The sequence below is a fragment of the Ostrea edulis genome, chromosome 7, assembly GCF_947568905.1.
Source record: "Ostrea edulis chromosome 7, xbOstEdul1.1, whole genome shotgun sequence".
Classification (NCBI taxonomy): Eukaryota; Metazoa; Mollusca; class Bivalvia; order Ostreida; family Ostreidae; genus Ostrea; species Ostrea edulis.
The window spans coordinates 2,262,716-2,275,456 of NC_079170.1; the positions used below are offsets into that span (position 1 = coordinate 2,262,716).

At 36.7% G+C, this 12,741-nt stretch overlaps 1 protein-coding gene and 2 pseudogenes across 1 annotated transcript; 2 read left to right on the forward strand and 1 right to left on the reverse strand.

The window, feature by feature from the left end:
* The window catches only part of LOC125655687 (uncharacterized), a 17,899-nt pseudogene extending 17,669 nt beyond the window's left edge, over positions 1-230 (forward strand).
* Positions 231-1,349: 1,119 nt separating this feature from the next.
* On the reverse strand, positions 1,350-5,742 carry LOC130047571 (uncharacterized). The gene is made up of 6 exons (XM_056142892.1): positions 5,597-5,742; positions 4,075-4,147; positions 3,931-3,984; positions 3,049-3,129; positions 2,665-2,808; positions 1,350-2,408 (listed from the first exon to the last, which is right to left on the reverse strand). The coding sequence occupies exons 1-6, from the start codon at positions 5,740-5,742 to the stop codon at positions 2,211-2,213; spliced, it is 696 nt and encodes a 231-aa protein (XP_055998867.1). The 3' UTR covers positions 1,350-2,210.
* A 3,551-nt stretch (positions 5,743-9,293) lies between these two features.
* On the forward strand, positions 9,294-10,989 carry LOC130047572 (uncharacterized protein KIAA1958-like; annotated as a pseudogene).
* The last annotated feature ends 1,752 nt before the right edge of the window (positions 10,990-12,741 follow it).

Consider the following 12,741-nt stretch of genomic DNA (forward strand, 5'->3'; position numbering starts at 1 on the left):
CATAGGTTACATGAGGAATATGTTTTGGTTCCGGGTGACAAACATTGTAACAGCATTATCGTTGTTTGTGGGGCTCAATATTACGACTGTATTTTAAAAGAACTTGGCATTAATTTCACTTTGGTAATCGTAACTATACTCCAACTATCCTTTCAAAGGATGAAATTCTTCATAACCATGCTTCAGATGTAGACACTTTTAATATCCCAATCAATGGGTCGAATGAATAAGAGTTACCATACGTATAATGGATTCCTAAACATCATAAAAACCCTTACAAACAAAGATACATTCAATGCTGGATTCAGTGAATGTTCTACAAAGCCCCTATCTTTCCTCCTCACGAAAATGTTAACAGCTGTGAAGGAGAAACTTCAAACTTACTGTGCGACTACATATGACAGAAGTGGTGTAAATTAAATGTGGATTCTAAAAAAATTCTAAATAACCTTTGATAAACTTGAAATCGCAAAACTTTTTTCAAATCAACAACATCAAAACGTGTGACTTTTCAACACTATACACGACCATTCCTCACGATAAATTAAAGACTAGACTTTTTGACATCATAGACAGTTGTTTTTGCAACAAAATGGAAAACGCAAATATTCATATCTAGTAATCAGTCATCCCAAAAAAATACTTTGTTAAACGTCACTCTGATTTCACGAACAAGTACTCTGAAGTTGAAATAAAAAATATGCTGGAGTTCTTCATTTACAATATTTTCGTGGTCTTTGGCGATTAGGTCTTTCAACAGTCTCTTAGAATTCCCATTGGCATGAACTGTGCTCCTTTGTTAGCTGACCTAAATTTATATTCCTGTGGAACAGAATTTATTCAAAAACTTCAACGTGAGAATTAAGAAAAAATCTCTTGCTGTGGCGTCAAATTCCACATTTAGATATATCGACGACATATTATCTATTAACAATGCTTTCCATTCATATGTCGATTCGATATATCCCAGTAAACTCGAAATAAAAGACACCACAAAGTCATCCACTTTTGCTTCATACAACAACATATGGGCTGTTACGCTGACACAACTTTACACAACTATAAGAAACATTTCTGATGTAAATGCCGTATACGACAACTAAGGTATGAGGTTGTATTGGATCAATGAAGTGTACAAAATGCGCGTATGAATCTTGATAGATATAGTATACTTCGTCTATTCCGACAGAACTGAAAGCATGATGTAAATATAAGAAACAGATTTCTAATGTGCTGCATGAAACATGCCCGCGTGATGTAAATATAAGAAACAGATTTCTAATGTGCTGCATGAAACATGCCCGCGTGATGTAAATATAAGAAACAGATTTCTAATGTGCTGCATGAAACATGCCCGCGTGATGTAAATATAAGAAACAGATTTCTAATGTGCTGCATGAAACATGCCCGCGTGATGTAAATATAAGAAACAGATTTCTAATGTGCTGCATGAAACATGCCCGCGTGAAGCGTTGTAGTTCGTACCATAATGTCTTTTCAATCTTAAAGCTGACATGAATTAATAAATACGTACACCTTTTTCATCTTATCCGCCACATTATGCTTAAGTATCCGACAGGGTGGATATTCTGTATTCATAGTGCATTACAAAGCCATCTCGTTGTATATATTGAATATGACTACCAATGGATTTGCTGCACGTGTAGACACCAGGATCAAGAGATTTACTGAACTACATTGTAACATTATCAGGTCTTATGCTAATTTTACAATCATATACAATATAAACTACATCTTATACCTGATCCCTTGATGACACTATTACGTGTAAACTGAATTCATTTCACGACGAGTAAAAAACAAGTTTCACAACTTCTATCATTGTCTCTCGTCTTGTCGACTATTTGCACGGGGGTGTCATTGGTGTAGGAGGAAAGCGGTATACCGGAAGAATACCACGTGACTACCATGAAATGTGGAGATAACAAACAGTGATCAATCTCATAATGATAACCATGCCATTTCACATATAGCCAATCAGCGGATCGAACTCGGGCTTCAATCAGTGAGGAGAGAAATTGTGAACCTCACGACATAATAACAATGAAATACCCCATGTATAATTCAATGATGAATGTAATGTAGTATATTCACTTATACAAAATACGTCACAGTAATACGTCAGTAATACGTCACTATGAATCATCATACCAGTATTTGAACATGTACATGTTAACATTTATCATTAACTATGAATACACAGACTTCGCCGAAGGAGACTTTGCCAGCTTAAATCTCATTGGTCTATGTTTGGCGCCTCGTGTTGTCGGTCTACGCCTGGCTGTGTCATCGGCAATCTGCTGTAGAACAATGTCTTTGTAAGCCTCCCAGTTGACACGAGTTATTAAGTTATGTTGTAATTCTTCATCTGTAGGGTAGGGTGATACCTATTGGTCAAAAATTCATATTGAAAATAAAAAGACGGTTAAAAACACGGGAGGAAAAATCCACAAGGCTTCAAACAATATCAATGCCGATATCGAAACGTTGTATTCCTCTGCTAAACATGCGTAATAATTACACAATATGATTATGATATTGATGAAATCTTTGATCCGATCGAAAATAAGATATCGCTACATAGCAATGTGTTCGGGAGCGGATCAAAATTCTGATTTCTTGGTATTGTGTAAAACGTCATACCTCACTGCGTAGCCTCTCTCTGGCATTGAAGTCCAGTTTGGATAAGTACAGGGTACGACTGATCTGTACGACTTCCGCTCCATTACTGATCACCACAAAGCTGGGCTGTTGTTTGTCTTTATCAAACATCACGTACTGCAGTCCCTACACGTGACATAGTGTATTAATACAGTATTCCTTACAAGGAGGATCTCCGGGCAATGAAATGAGAAACTTTACAACAGAAATTGTGCTTAGCATTGAGACACATGAAGTTTAACGATTCAGAATGAGGGAAACCCTTTACATGACAAAACTATATCAAATATTCTTTAAAACAAAAACGGGTATTCAATATTTGATCTTAGTTTTACAGATAGATTCAGAAAGGGCGACACAACATACGAATACTTGGTCTTTAGTAAGGGTCTGAACATGGACCCATTCTGTCTCCTTGTCTGTCTCTGGTAATGACACACCGTATTCCTGTAGAAAAAGGTTCGTTAAAGCGTGTTAATTGATAATGAAATTCTCGTTACATTCAGGCATTATATATATATATATATATATATATATATATATATATATATATATTAAGCAATAAAAAATATTTATTCATATCATTTTCCATTTTATAGACACTGTATAAATTTACATTTACACCTACGGATTGCATTAATAGCCCTGCCACCAAAGATGCTCAGCACTACAAGATAATGCTCACACTCTATAGAGAATAGCAATGCTTAGCATACAGAGAATCGTGTGTGAAATCGGACAAGGTGTCGGTACCATTGCAAGAGAACGTCGTACTTCCGTAACGCACTGTGTATACACACCTTTTCTTTTATAATTACGTACAAATCTGAAGGGATTATATTGATAAAATGAATAATACTGCTTTATTTTCAAGCTATTGGTTCATACATCATATAAGTGTGTTGTTAATAAAATTCATTCCTCAAAACATATTAGATGAAACTGAAATGTTGAAATTAAACTGTGTTGAAATAAACTCCACACTAGAGAATTGTGTTGATATAAATTCCACTGAAGAAAGCTTTAAAGAATATATACATATATTTGTATTTGTATTAAATAATAAACTTCTACTGTTTCGTTATGATTCATTTCTCGATGAAAACATTAATTCCATTGATCTTATTTCATTTTACTACAACATTTATTCATTAAATCACACAAAATCGTCCTCGGGTTGCTCTCTACACTAAGCTAACACAGTGAAAACACACCCAGTCGCCAAACCAAACTTTTAAATTTCATTACTTCAATTAACGGGTTTATCGTCACGTGCATCCTACGAGTTCCCTCTTCTTCGGGCTAATTCATGAAAATTAAAATTTGATATGAAAAAAAAACCGACTTAACAATAAAAGTGGAATAAATACGAGTACATATAAATGACTTTACCGTTTTGGCTCCCGCATCAAGATCTGAAAACAGTTTTTTTTTAATCCTATCCGCTTCTTTTCGTCTGGCGCACCTGTAAACAAAACAATTACATGCATATCATATAAAGATTTCCCTCTACAGACATTGTAGGTATTGCAGATATTCTCTCTCTCTCTCTCTCTCTCTCTCTCTCTCTCTCTCTCTCTCTCTCTCTGTGTGTGTGTGTGTGTGTGTGTCGATGATTAACAAATTTGAATTAATTTATTACATAGTTAATAGAAGCAAAAATACAAAACATCTAATGGTTTGTTTTTAAAATCCCGAGTTCATTACATTTGACCGAGACTTATGTTCAATGTATTTTGATAGAGGTTGTCATCGAGAGTGTCTGGATAATGTATTGATAGTTGTATAATAAGTATATATACCATGTAAATTCCTAGGTTCTTTGTCACAGTACATGTATAACTAAATTATGGTTTTGATTTCTTATGAAGAGTGTGAAATATATTGGGTATCAGATCTAGTCTAAGATCACGGGTAACTTGCGCCGACCCAATATATTTCACACTTTCCGCAAGAAGCCAAACACTTCTGTTGATTTCAAATACACGGATTAGCTGACCCCCATTGTTCTACTGAGGCGAAAAACCCTTCGAATTTGCATGGAATGTACAAGTTATACATAGGTCATTGCTATAGTCATACATCATAATACCGCTAACCCGACAGACATTTTTTAAATTTTTTATTGAATGACGAAGTATGACCAAACTGCAGATTGAACTTTATAGAGCCCCGTGCTAACATTACTTATATTTTTCAATGTATCAGAAGGGGTATGTTGCCGGTTAAGTTGGGTAAAATTCTTGGCAAGCAATAAGATAACAACAAAACATGGTGCTTAAATTCTCCGATTACGAAAACCTTAAATTGGAACATGTGTGTGTGTGGGGGGGGGGGGGGGGGTTGTTAGTAGTCTGAAACTGTCTCAATTTCCCCCTCCGACTTAAATTTCTTAAATCACGCAGTGGTTAGGTCGCTACAAGACTAAATCTTACACCCTCTCCGATTCTACGTGCCTCTAATCAATATTTAAGGATGTAAAACCTCTGTGTCAAATGCAACTAGTTCATGAAAAAAAGACTAATATCAATATAAACAAAATGACTTAAAGACCCATCTCATGACCGTACGGTCGGTGAAAATGTAGGCGGGGCTTATTCTAAACAGATGTTATTTACCTGGAGTGGCCAGGGTCTACCAAGGTGTTAATTGCTATATTCCGTGACACTCAGAGAAATACACACAGACAGTTAGAAATCTACCTGTCCGTGCTTGAGGAACAAAAAAAAAATAAGTCTTCAATTCATAAAGAGTACATGTATAAAAATATGACATATTTTATTTTATTTCACATATATGTATATTAGTTTATAGCCATTGGAATTTGTTATAAAATTATCTTCATTAATGCTACACTGTCAAAGAGTAGATAAAGTGTCTCCAGATATCCTCACGGTACTGAAATGTTCTTTGCCCAAGGATTCTCTTCGTTTTCCCGGTCGGATACTGATACGTTCCGGTGGACTGTCTGTCAACATTCTCGTTCCAGTGACAAATGGCTAATCCCGTTCTCATGTTGTAGGAATCATCTCCTAACTGGGTTCTTTTGTCGTGAAACATGTTGAGAACATTTTTGAATGACTCAACATAATAGGTGTCCAATGCGTGCACAAAATCTTTAGGAAACTTATACACCACGAACCTATGTATTGCGTCTGTTAGAAGTTTCTCCGCAGCAGGATCCGTGAGGATAAGTTTGCTTGGCTCGTAGTTTGGGTCTGTTTTACATCTACTTTGGGGTGGGCAGTGCACATGATCATTTTTGTAGTGCGGAACGATGTTGTCTAGTCGTGATCGTAATATTGACGGATCTAAATCGCAGTTTCTCATAGAGTATTGCACGTGAGTTCTTACTGAGTGTACTTTGTCAGAAATATGTTCATGCCAAGTCTTTCCGTGGTGTTTCAGCGCACCCTTGGCCACTTTACACATTTGCTTCTCTACGGACTTCGCAGCATGCCAGGTATCATTTTGACAGAACACATGGCCGACAGAGGCAATCCGGGCATTCTATCAATGATGCTAGAGGAGGAATGATAGGATTAGGAAGCTGCACGGAGGCTGATGTTGTTTCGGAAACTTCTTCTTCCTTTTCTGGATCCCATTCCCAATCGCTATGAGCAAATAAAGCACGAATTGCCGCTAACTTCTCCTCTGAAAGTTGCACAGTGATCTTATATGACATTTTCGTCGGGATACAATATGACTATGACTGATTTATTTTTAATGTACAGATACGTAGCTCAGGTAATTATCGTCTCATAATTTAAAAAACAATTCAGAGAAGTTATCTTTGCGGTAGATGAAAGGGGCTGATACACGTGCCGTTAATTGCTATCAACACGTTCCGGTCTCGGATACCCAGGTTACTCGCTTGGTTAAAGCTGTCAATCAGGACCTGAGCTATTGTCTATTATATGATTGACAAGCGGTGTGTTTTTTATCCTTGTCCAGGTAACTTTTAAGGGAGATGGCTTAAAAATGGGTCTTTAACGATTATTTGCTTTTATTCATATACGCTATCGATTATTAAAATCCTTAATTGCTATATGAAATCATTTTAAAATTTAGATGCATTAGATGTATGCAGATACTGGAAGTTTAATACGTTCAGTATAAATCTTGAAAGTACAATTTCTTTCTGGTTAATTATCCAACCTCTTTCATTGTGATTTTTTTTTAATTTCCCATATTATTTTCTATACACATTAATTTTTTCCGCTGGCACGGGTTAGGACTAATGAATGAGTCCCCCTTCTAAAACGATGTTACGTGCTTAGCTGTCTATCTCCCTTTCAGTCAAAAATGAAATAAATACAAGCTATATACATGTATACTACAACATCATTTAATTTACTGGATAATTTTTCGATTTAACCTTCATAATACATGTTTATGGAAGCAGATTATCTAGACACCTCCCCCCCCCCCATCCCCCCATCTTCGCTAGCCAAGATTATTCGTCCACGAAGGCACAGTTGACCCAAAACCCATTGCTAGCGGAAATGAGATGGATTTTAACCCCGTATTATATTATAATTGACCAAAACCTAGTATGTTTGTTTTACAACTTTCATTCAGAAGACGCGCAAGTGTGTGAGTCACTGAATAAACAAGAAAATTCGTATCGTTGTGAACTGTATACTTTCTGATATTTCAAGACTACATGTACTCAATTCAATTTATTGGATCTCATCATCATTATGCAATTGTATACAAAATATAAAGACAAAAAGCTGTTGTATATATAATACATGCGTGTAATAAAGTATTTATCAAGTTAGAAAAAATCGTGTTATTGGTAATGTGAAGTATGGGCTTTCTAGGTAGGGGAGCACATTTTATTTTATTATTATCTTAATGAGAGTACGGAGTTTTCTAAAGGTTTGTTTAAAAGTAAAGATATTTTTGATTTTCATTTATTTAGGTGATAAAATTTTTAGTCTTTGCTCACGTATATACATGATTAATATCTGTTTTGTCAATCAATAATTGAACATCAATATCATCAATAGAATGTTGATACAAAGCACATTTACTGGAAATCGATAAATCCCATATTTTGTTTGTTTGTATGTTTCTTTTTTTTACGCATTCTTCCGTCAATTATTGTATACGAATTAAAAAAATCCACTTTCACTTTCTCCCAAAAATGACGAAAACTTAATAAATGTAAAATTTTAGTGCTTAATTTTACTAGTCATTATTATCAACTGTTTAGTCATAATTAAAGCCTGCAGGCCACGCCTACCGTTTCATGTAAACCATTCACAATCATTTACAAAGCGTGCAAGCCACGCCTACTGTTTCGTGCAAATCGTTCAGGAAATGGAAAACGTTTCGTGCAAATCGTTCCGTGCAAACCGTACAGCGTTTCATGTAAACCGTTCACCGTTCCATGCAAGAATCGTTTCGTTTCGTTCTATGGAAGTGGTGCAGTAGTACGTTTCAGGGTCTGTATTTTGTATTGCTTGTGGGAGTTATGAGATTAATCACTGTTCGTTATCTTCACCTTACACAACCCATTTATACAAAAAAAATATGTATATATAATTAAGTGCATATTGACCTCTCATGCATTTTTCACCAAACCGACCGTCTCTACCTCAGCTGTATATCACGTGATCGAATATCAAGATAAAATCGTACCGTGTATGTATAAATCGTTCCATTGGTACGATATCCAGATACCAATGCAAGTTGAAGTTTTAAAATATAACTACAAAACATATTAATTTCTTAATTTGAAAAGTGATGAGAGCAAGTTTATCGTGACTTGCATATACGAAGTTGAATCTAGCCTGAAAAACATGTTTTCTGTTGAAACCACAACTTGCTCCCCTAACTTTCCGTTTGCACTGAAGTTCACATGTCGCATAACTCAAACATCTTCCACTCAAAAACCTCGGGGTGCCGTGCCAATGATGAAATTTGTATGTACGGAAACCCTGTTTATGTGAATGAGTTCATTGTGAAAGTCACTATATACGTGCAGATTAGGGGCGATATCAAGATCACAATATAATATGGATATTATTTTAGCATGTATGTTATATAAAGAAGAAATTGAAAATATTTCAATATCAAAGAGAATTAATATAACCCACTTGACAGAAACTTTTACACGATTGCGGTTTGTTTGACAGCGGTGGTAAATAGCGAAAAAATATTTTGACATTTCCAACCGCAAAAGGAATGTAGATATGTACGTCATGACCTTCATCATGACGTATTTTTCATTGTGACGTCATGTAATGTGCCAGTGCGGTAAAGTACATTTTTACAGCACTTGTATTTATGAGGAAAGCCTTAATTCAGCCGCGTAATATTAGTGACTTAAAACTTCAACTCGTTATATTTAGAGTATGAGTTTTCTACTGTATCGGAGATACAGGGCGGGGCTTAAGGCGAGAGCGACAGCTCGAGACGAGCCCCGCCCTGTATCTTCGATACAGTAGAAAACGAGTATTCTAAATGACTTGTGACACGACCCCTAAACGAGTCGATGTTTGAATTTTAACACGATCCCTTGATTGATCAACCAATCAGATAACTTTAGTCAATTGATCACGCGTGTGAAAGTATCAGAGAGGGCGGGAATTTCAGCCAGGATGGATGGTAACCCTAGGCGTAGTGGCGAGTTCGATCTTGGATTTGATTTTGACTTGGGTCTGCCACCAATTGACGAGTATTTGAGGCTTTGGAATCGGAAAATGCTGTGTTTGAAGGATTGCTGGATCTCTCATTATCCCCCAGACCCTTGATACTGGCGCCATGGAGATCGATAGGTCTAGTGCGGAACGGAACGAAAGTCGTTTTGGTCCACCGGTGAGTGATGTTGAGATAAAAAATTTGATTAAAGACCAAGAAAACGTCAACACAAAAAATAACACTAAATGGGCAATGAATTTGTTCGAGAAATGGCGTGCCAGCAGAAGGGAAAATATTCCCGAGCTATATCAAATGACGTCACAGCAAATAAGTTTCTGGTTAGGACGATTCGTTATGGAGGCGCGGAAGAGGGATGGCACTGAATATCCTCCAAGATCTATTTACCTGATACTGTGAGGACTTTTACGATTTTTAAAGGATAATGGCGTTTACAACAAGAATTTCCTAGATGAGACTAATGGAGAGTTCGCCGAATTCCGGAAATTAGTTGACGCAAGGATGAAATGCTTAATAGACAAAGGCTTGGGATGTGATGTTAAGCAGGCAGGCCCTGTTCTACCACAAGATGAGGAAACACTGTGGCTAAAACATGTGTTTGGAAGAGAAACGGCTGAACAGCTGCAACATACCGTATTCTTTTATGCGTGTAGAATATTTGGACTTCGGGGACATGATGAACACCATGATTTACATTGCGAGCAATTCAAGATCAGCGAGGATAGCCATGGGATATACATCCAGTTCACGTGGAGGGCCACGAAAACTTATAAAGGTGGCTTAGGACACCTCAATGTGCAGTCTAAAAACCTTAAACACCATTCTCCGCCTGGTAAGTACTGTGTTAAATGGAATGTTGCAATTTCTATTTTTATTCATACAATGCAACTTCTTATTATTCATATCTTTGGTCAAGATTACAATTGTCTGTTAGAATCTTCGATTATTAAAACAAAAGCATTCGTTTTGGTTGCAACCCCCCCCCCCCCCTCCCCAAACCATACACACACAAATGTTCGGACAGTTAAGTTCAACTTCATTTATTTTATTTATATTGTAGGAGATCGTTGCATTGTTGACTACTTCGAGCTGTATTTGGGGTCACTAGGGAATACTGGTGCATTTTACCGACGACCACTACCTCCCACGGATGAAGCTCAGATACGTTTCGGTCAACAGTTGGTTGGGGTAAACAAGCTAAAGACATTTATGAAGACAATTGCTGAAAAGGGTGGATTGAAAGAAAATTTCACAAACCATAGTGGTAAACGTACATGTGCTACGCAATTGTACATGAGCGGCGTTTCTGAGCAGGAAATCATGCGACGCACGGGCCATAGATCCGAGAAAAGTGTAAGAAAATACAAGCGGAGTAGTGAACAAATGGAAGTGGAAGTGTCAAAAATTTTGGATCCACCCCAGAGCAAATCAGTGTCTGTGAAATCAGATGTTGAGCCCCCGCTGAAGAAAGTGAAATGTGAACATGGAGAAGTTCGTATTTTGCAGGACCTTGCTAACTCAAACAAGGCAGTTTTTGCCAATTGTAATTTTAATTTCAGTATTGGAAACTAAGGATTGTTTAGACATTTTGTTTTCGTTCAGACTCTGTTGTCATTTATGCCAAATAGCTGCATTAAAATTCATGCAAGTTTTTCTTCTATAAAACGTTGGCAGTAATCCAAGTATTTCTGTGCTGTATTAAAGATATTCTTGCAATGCAGAACACTTGCGTCCTCATTTGCATAAGACCCGTCCCTCACAAGTGTTCAGTATCACAGTTATAACATAGTTTATTTCTGTACTAAATGCTACCAAATCGTGTCACAAAATGACTTGTAAAATTGTATAGAGATATACAAGCTGATTGTTTACATTTTTTTATGGATGGTCATTTAAGCGCATTCACATGTAATCTAAGTGATTGTCATAATTCCGTTGAACACACAATCTCCCTGGATTCCCCTTCTGTTTTGCAAGCATAAATAGGCAGGGTAGCAGGTCGTTCCGTCCCAAAGTCGGTCCGTCCCTAGTTGATCCGTCCCTAGACGGTCCGTCCCATGGTCGATTCGGCCCATTTTGCTTAATTGATCCGGCCCCTCCAATTTTTTTTTTTTATCAAAGATATAATAAATGAATAATTACTTAAGACAAAGGGATGTTTTTGCATATATATTGCAGTTAGTTATCAAAATTAGATAACTGGCGATGGTGTACAGTAGATTTATAGCGCAAACTGCCCAGTAGGGCCCCTGCTATTAGATAAATGCCGAAGTTAACGTGTCGATAAAATTGTTTATTTAGGATTAATAATTTTTGTTTGAAGTGCGATGGTTATGAAAATGTGTGCTCATTAATTATTGTAGAAACATCGTTATTTATTAACTATGTATAGCAATCAATGTAAATGTGTGTCCCCTGTCCACTGATCATTGTGAAAACACCTTAGTGAAAACAGTTTTATAACTGCATTGGTGTGCAACCTTTGATCATTAATTACGAACTTACAGTAACCTAACTATTCCTTGTATTGAAAATGAGGCCCACTTTATCGAATACTGTAATGTGTATAATGATCTTAGAAAAAGCTGTCAAATATCAAAACAGCATATTATTGTCATCCTACCTGATGACAGAAAACATCAGCGGCACACACATACCATGAAGATGAAATACGCAGATGAATTAAACCAATTCAGTACTGTAAATAGCTTGGAAAAAAGTAATTATTTTTCTGGGTTGGATCGACTAGGGAACGTATTAACTAGGGGACGGATAGTCTAGGAACGGATCGGTAATGGGACGAATCGACTAAGGGACGGATTGATAATGGGACGGAACGTCTAGAAAGCAATAGGCAGTAGTCATATTATCTTAAGGTTTTTTAGTGTAGCGGGGCCCCTACTGGGCAGTCTGCAGTATAAATCTACACCATAATCTTAAGTTTATCTAAGGACGGGTTTAGTGATGTCTTAACTCTAGAAAAAATCTAAGGACACATCTTAAGTTAGGATAGATTCGATGACCTGACTTAGAACTAAGATACATCCTAAGTTGATCTTAAGATATACCTTAGTCCTAAGATGGTTTCGATAGCATGCCTGCTGAACGGTAAGTGTATGTCTAAAGTTTTGGCACTCCACTTAGAATTGTTGATGTATCAATGTGAGTAAACCATTCCAGAATGTTTTAAATTGAAACAATTTCAAAGTCTATAGAAAATGGATGACGTAAAAATCGATAGTGTCGGAGCCAAACAATAGTGTCGGTCGACTGACTGTAGATATAACTACCTTGACAGGATAAAGCTACTTTAAATCATGATTTATTTCATAAAAGAAGTTTACTTATCTTCATGTTCGCACTGGTATACACAGACAGAGCCGCCAAATA

Bases quoted from the DNA above. Each gene is read 5' to 3' on its own strand.
- LOC130047571 (XM_056142892.1), bottom strand. From the start codon at position 5,742: ATGTTTCACGACAAAAGAACCCAGTTAGGAGATGATTCCTACAACATG. The intron at 3,985-4,074 runs GTAAAGTCATTT...TTCATGAATTAG, and splicing joins TTGATGCGGGAGCCAAAACG to CCCGAAGAAGAGGGAACTCG. The intron at 2,809-3,048 runs GTATGTTGTGTC...TGTCACGTGTAG, and splicing joins TTACTAAAGACCAAGTATTC to GGACTGCAGTACGTGATGTT.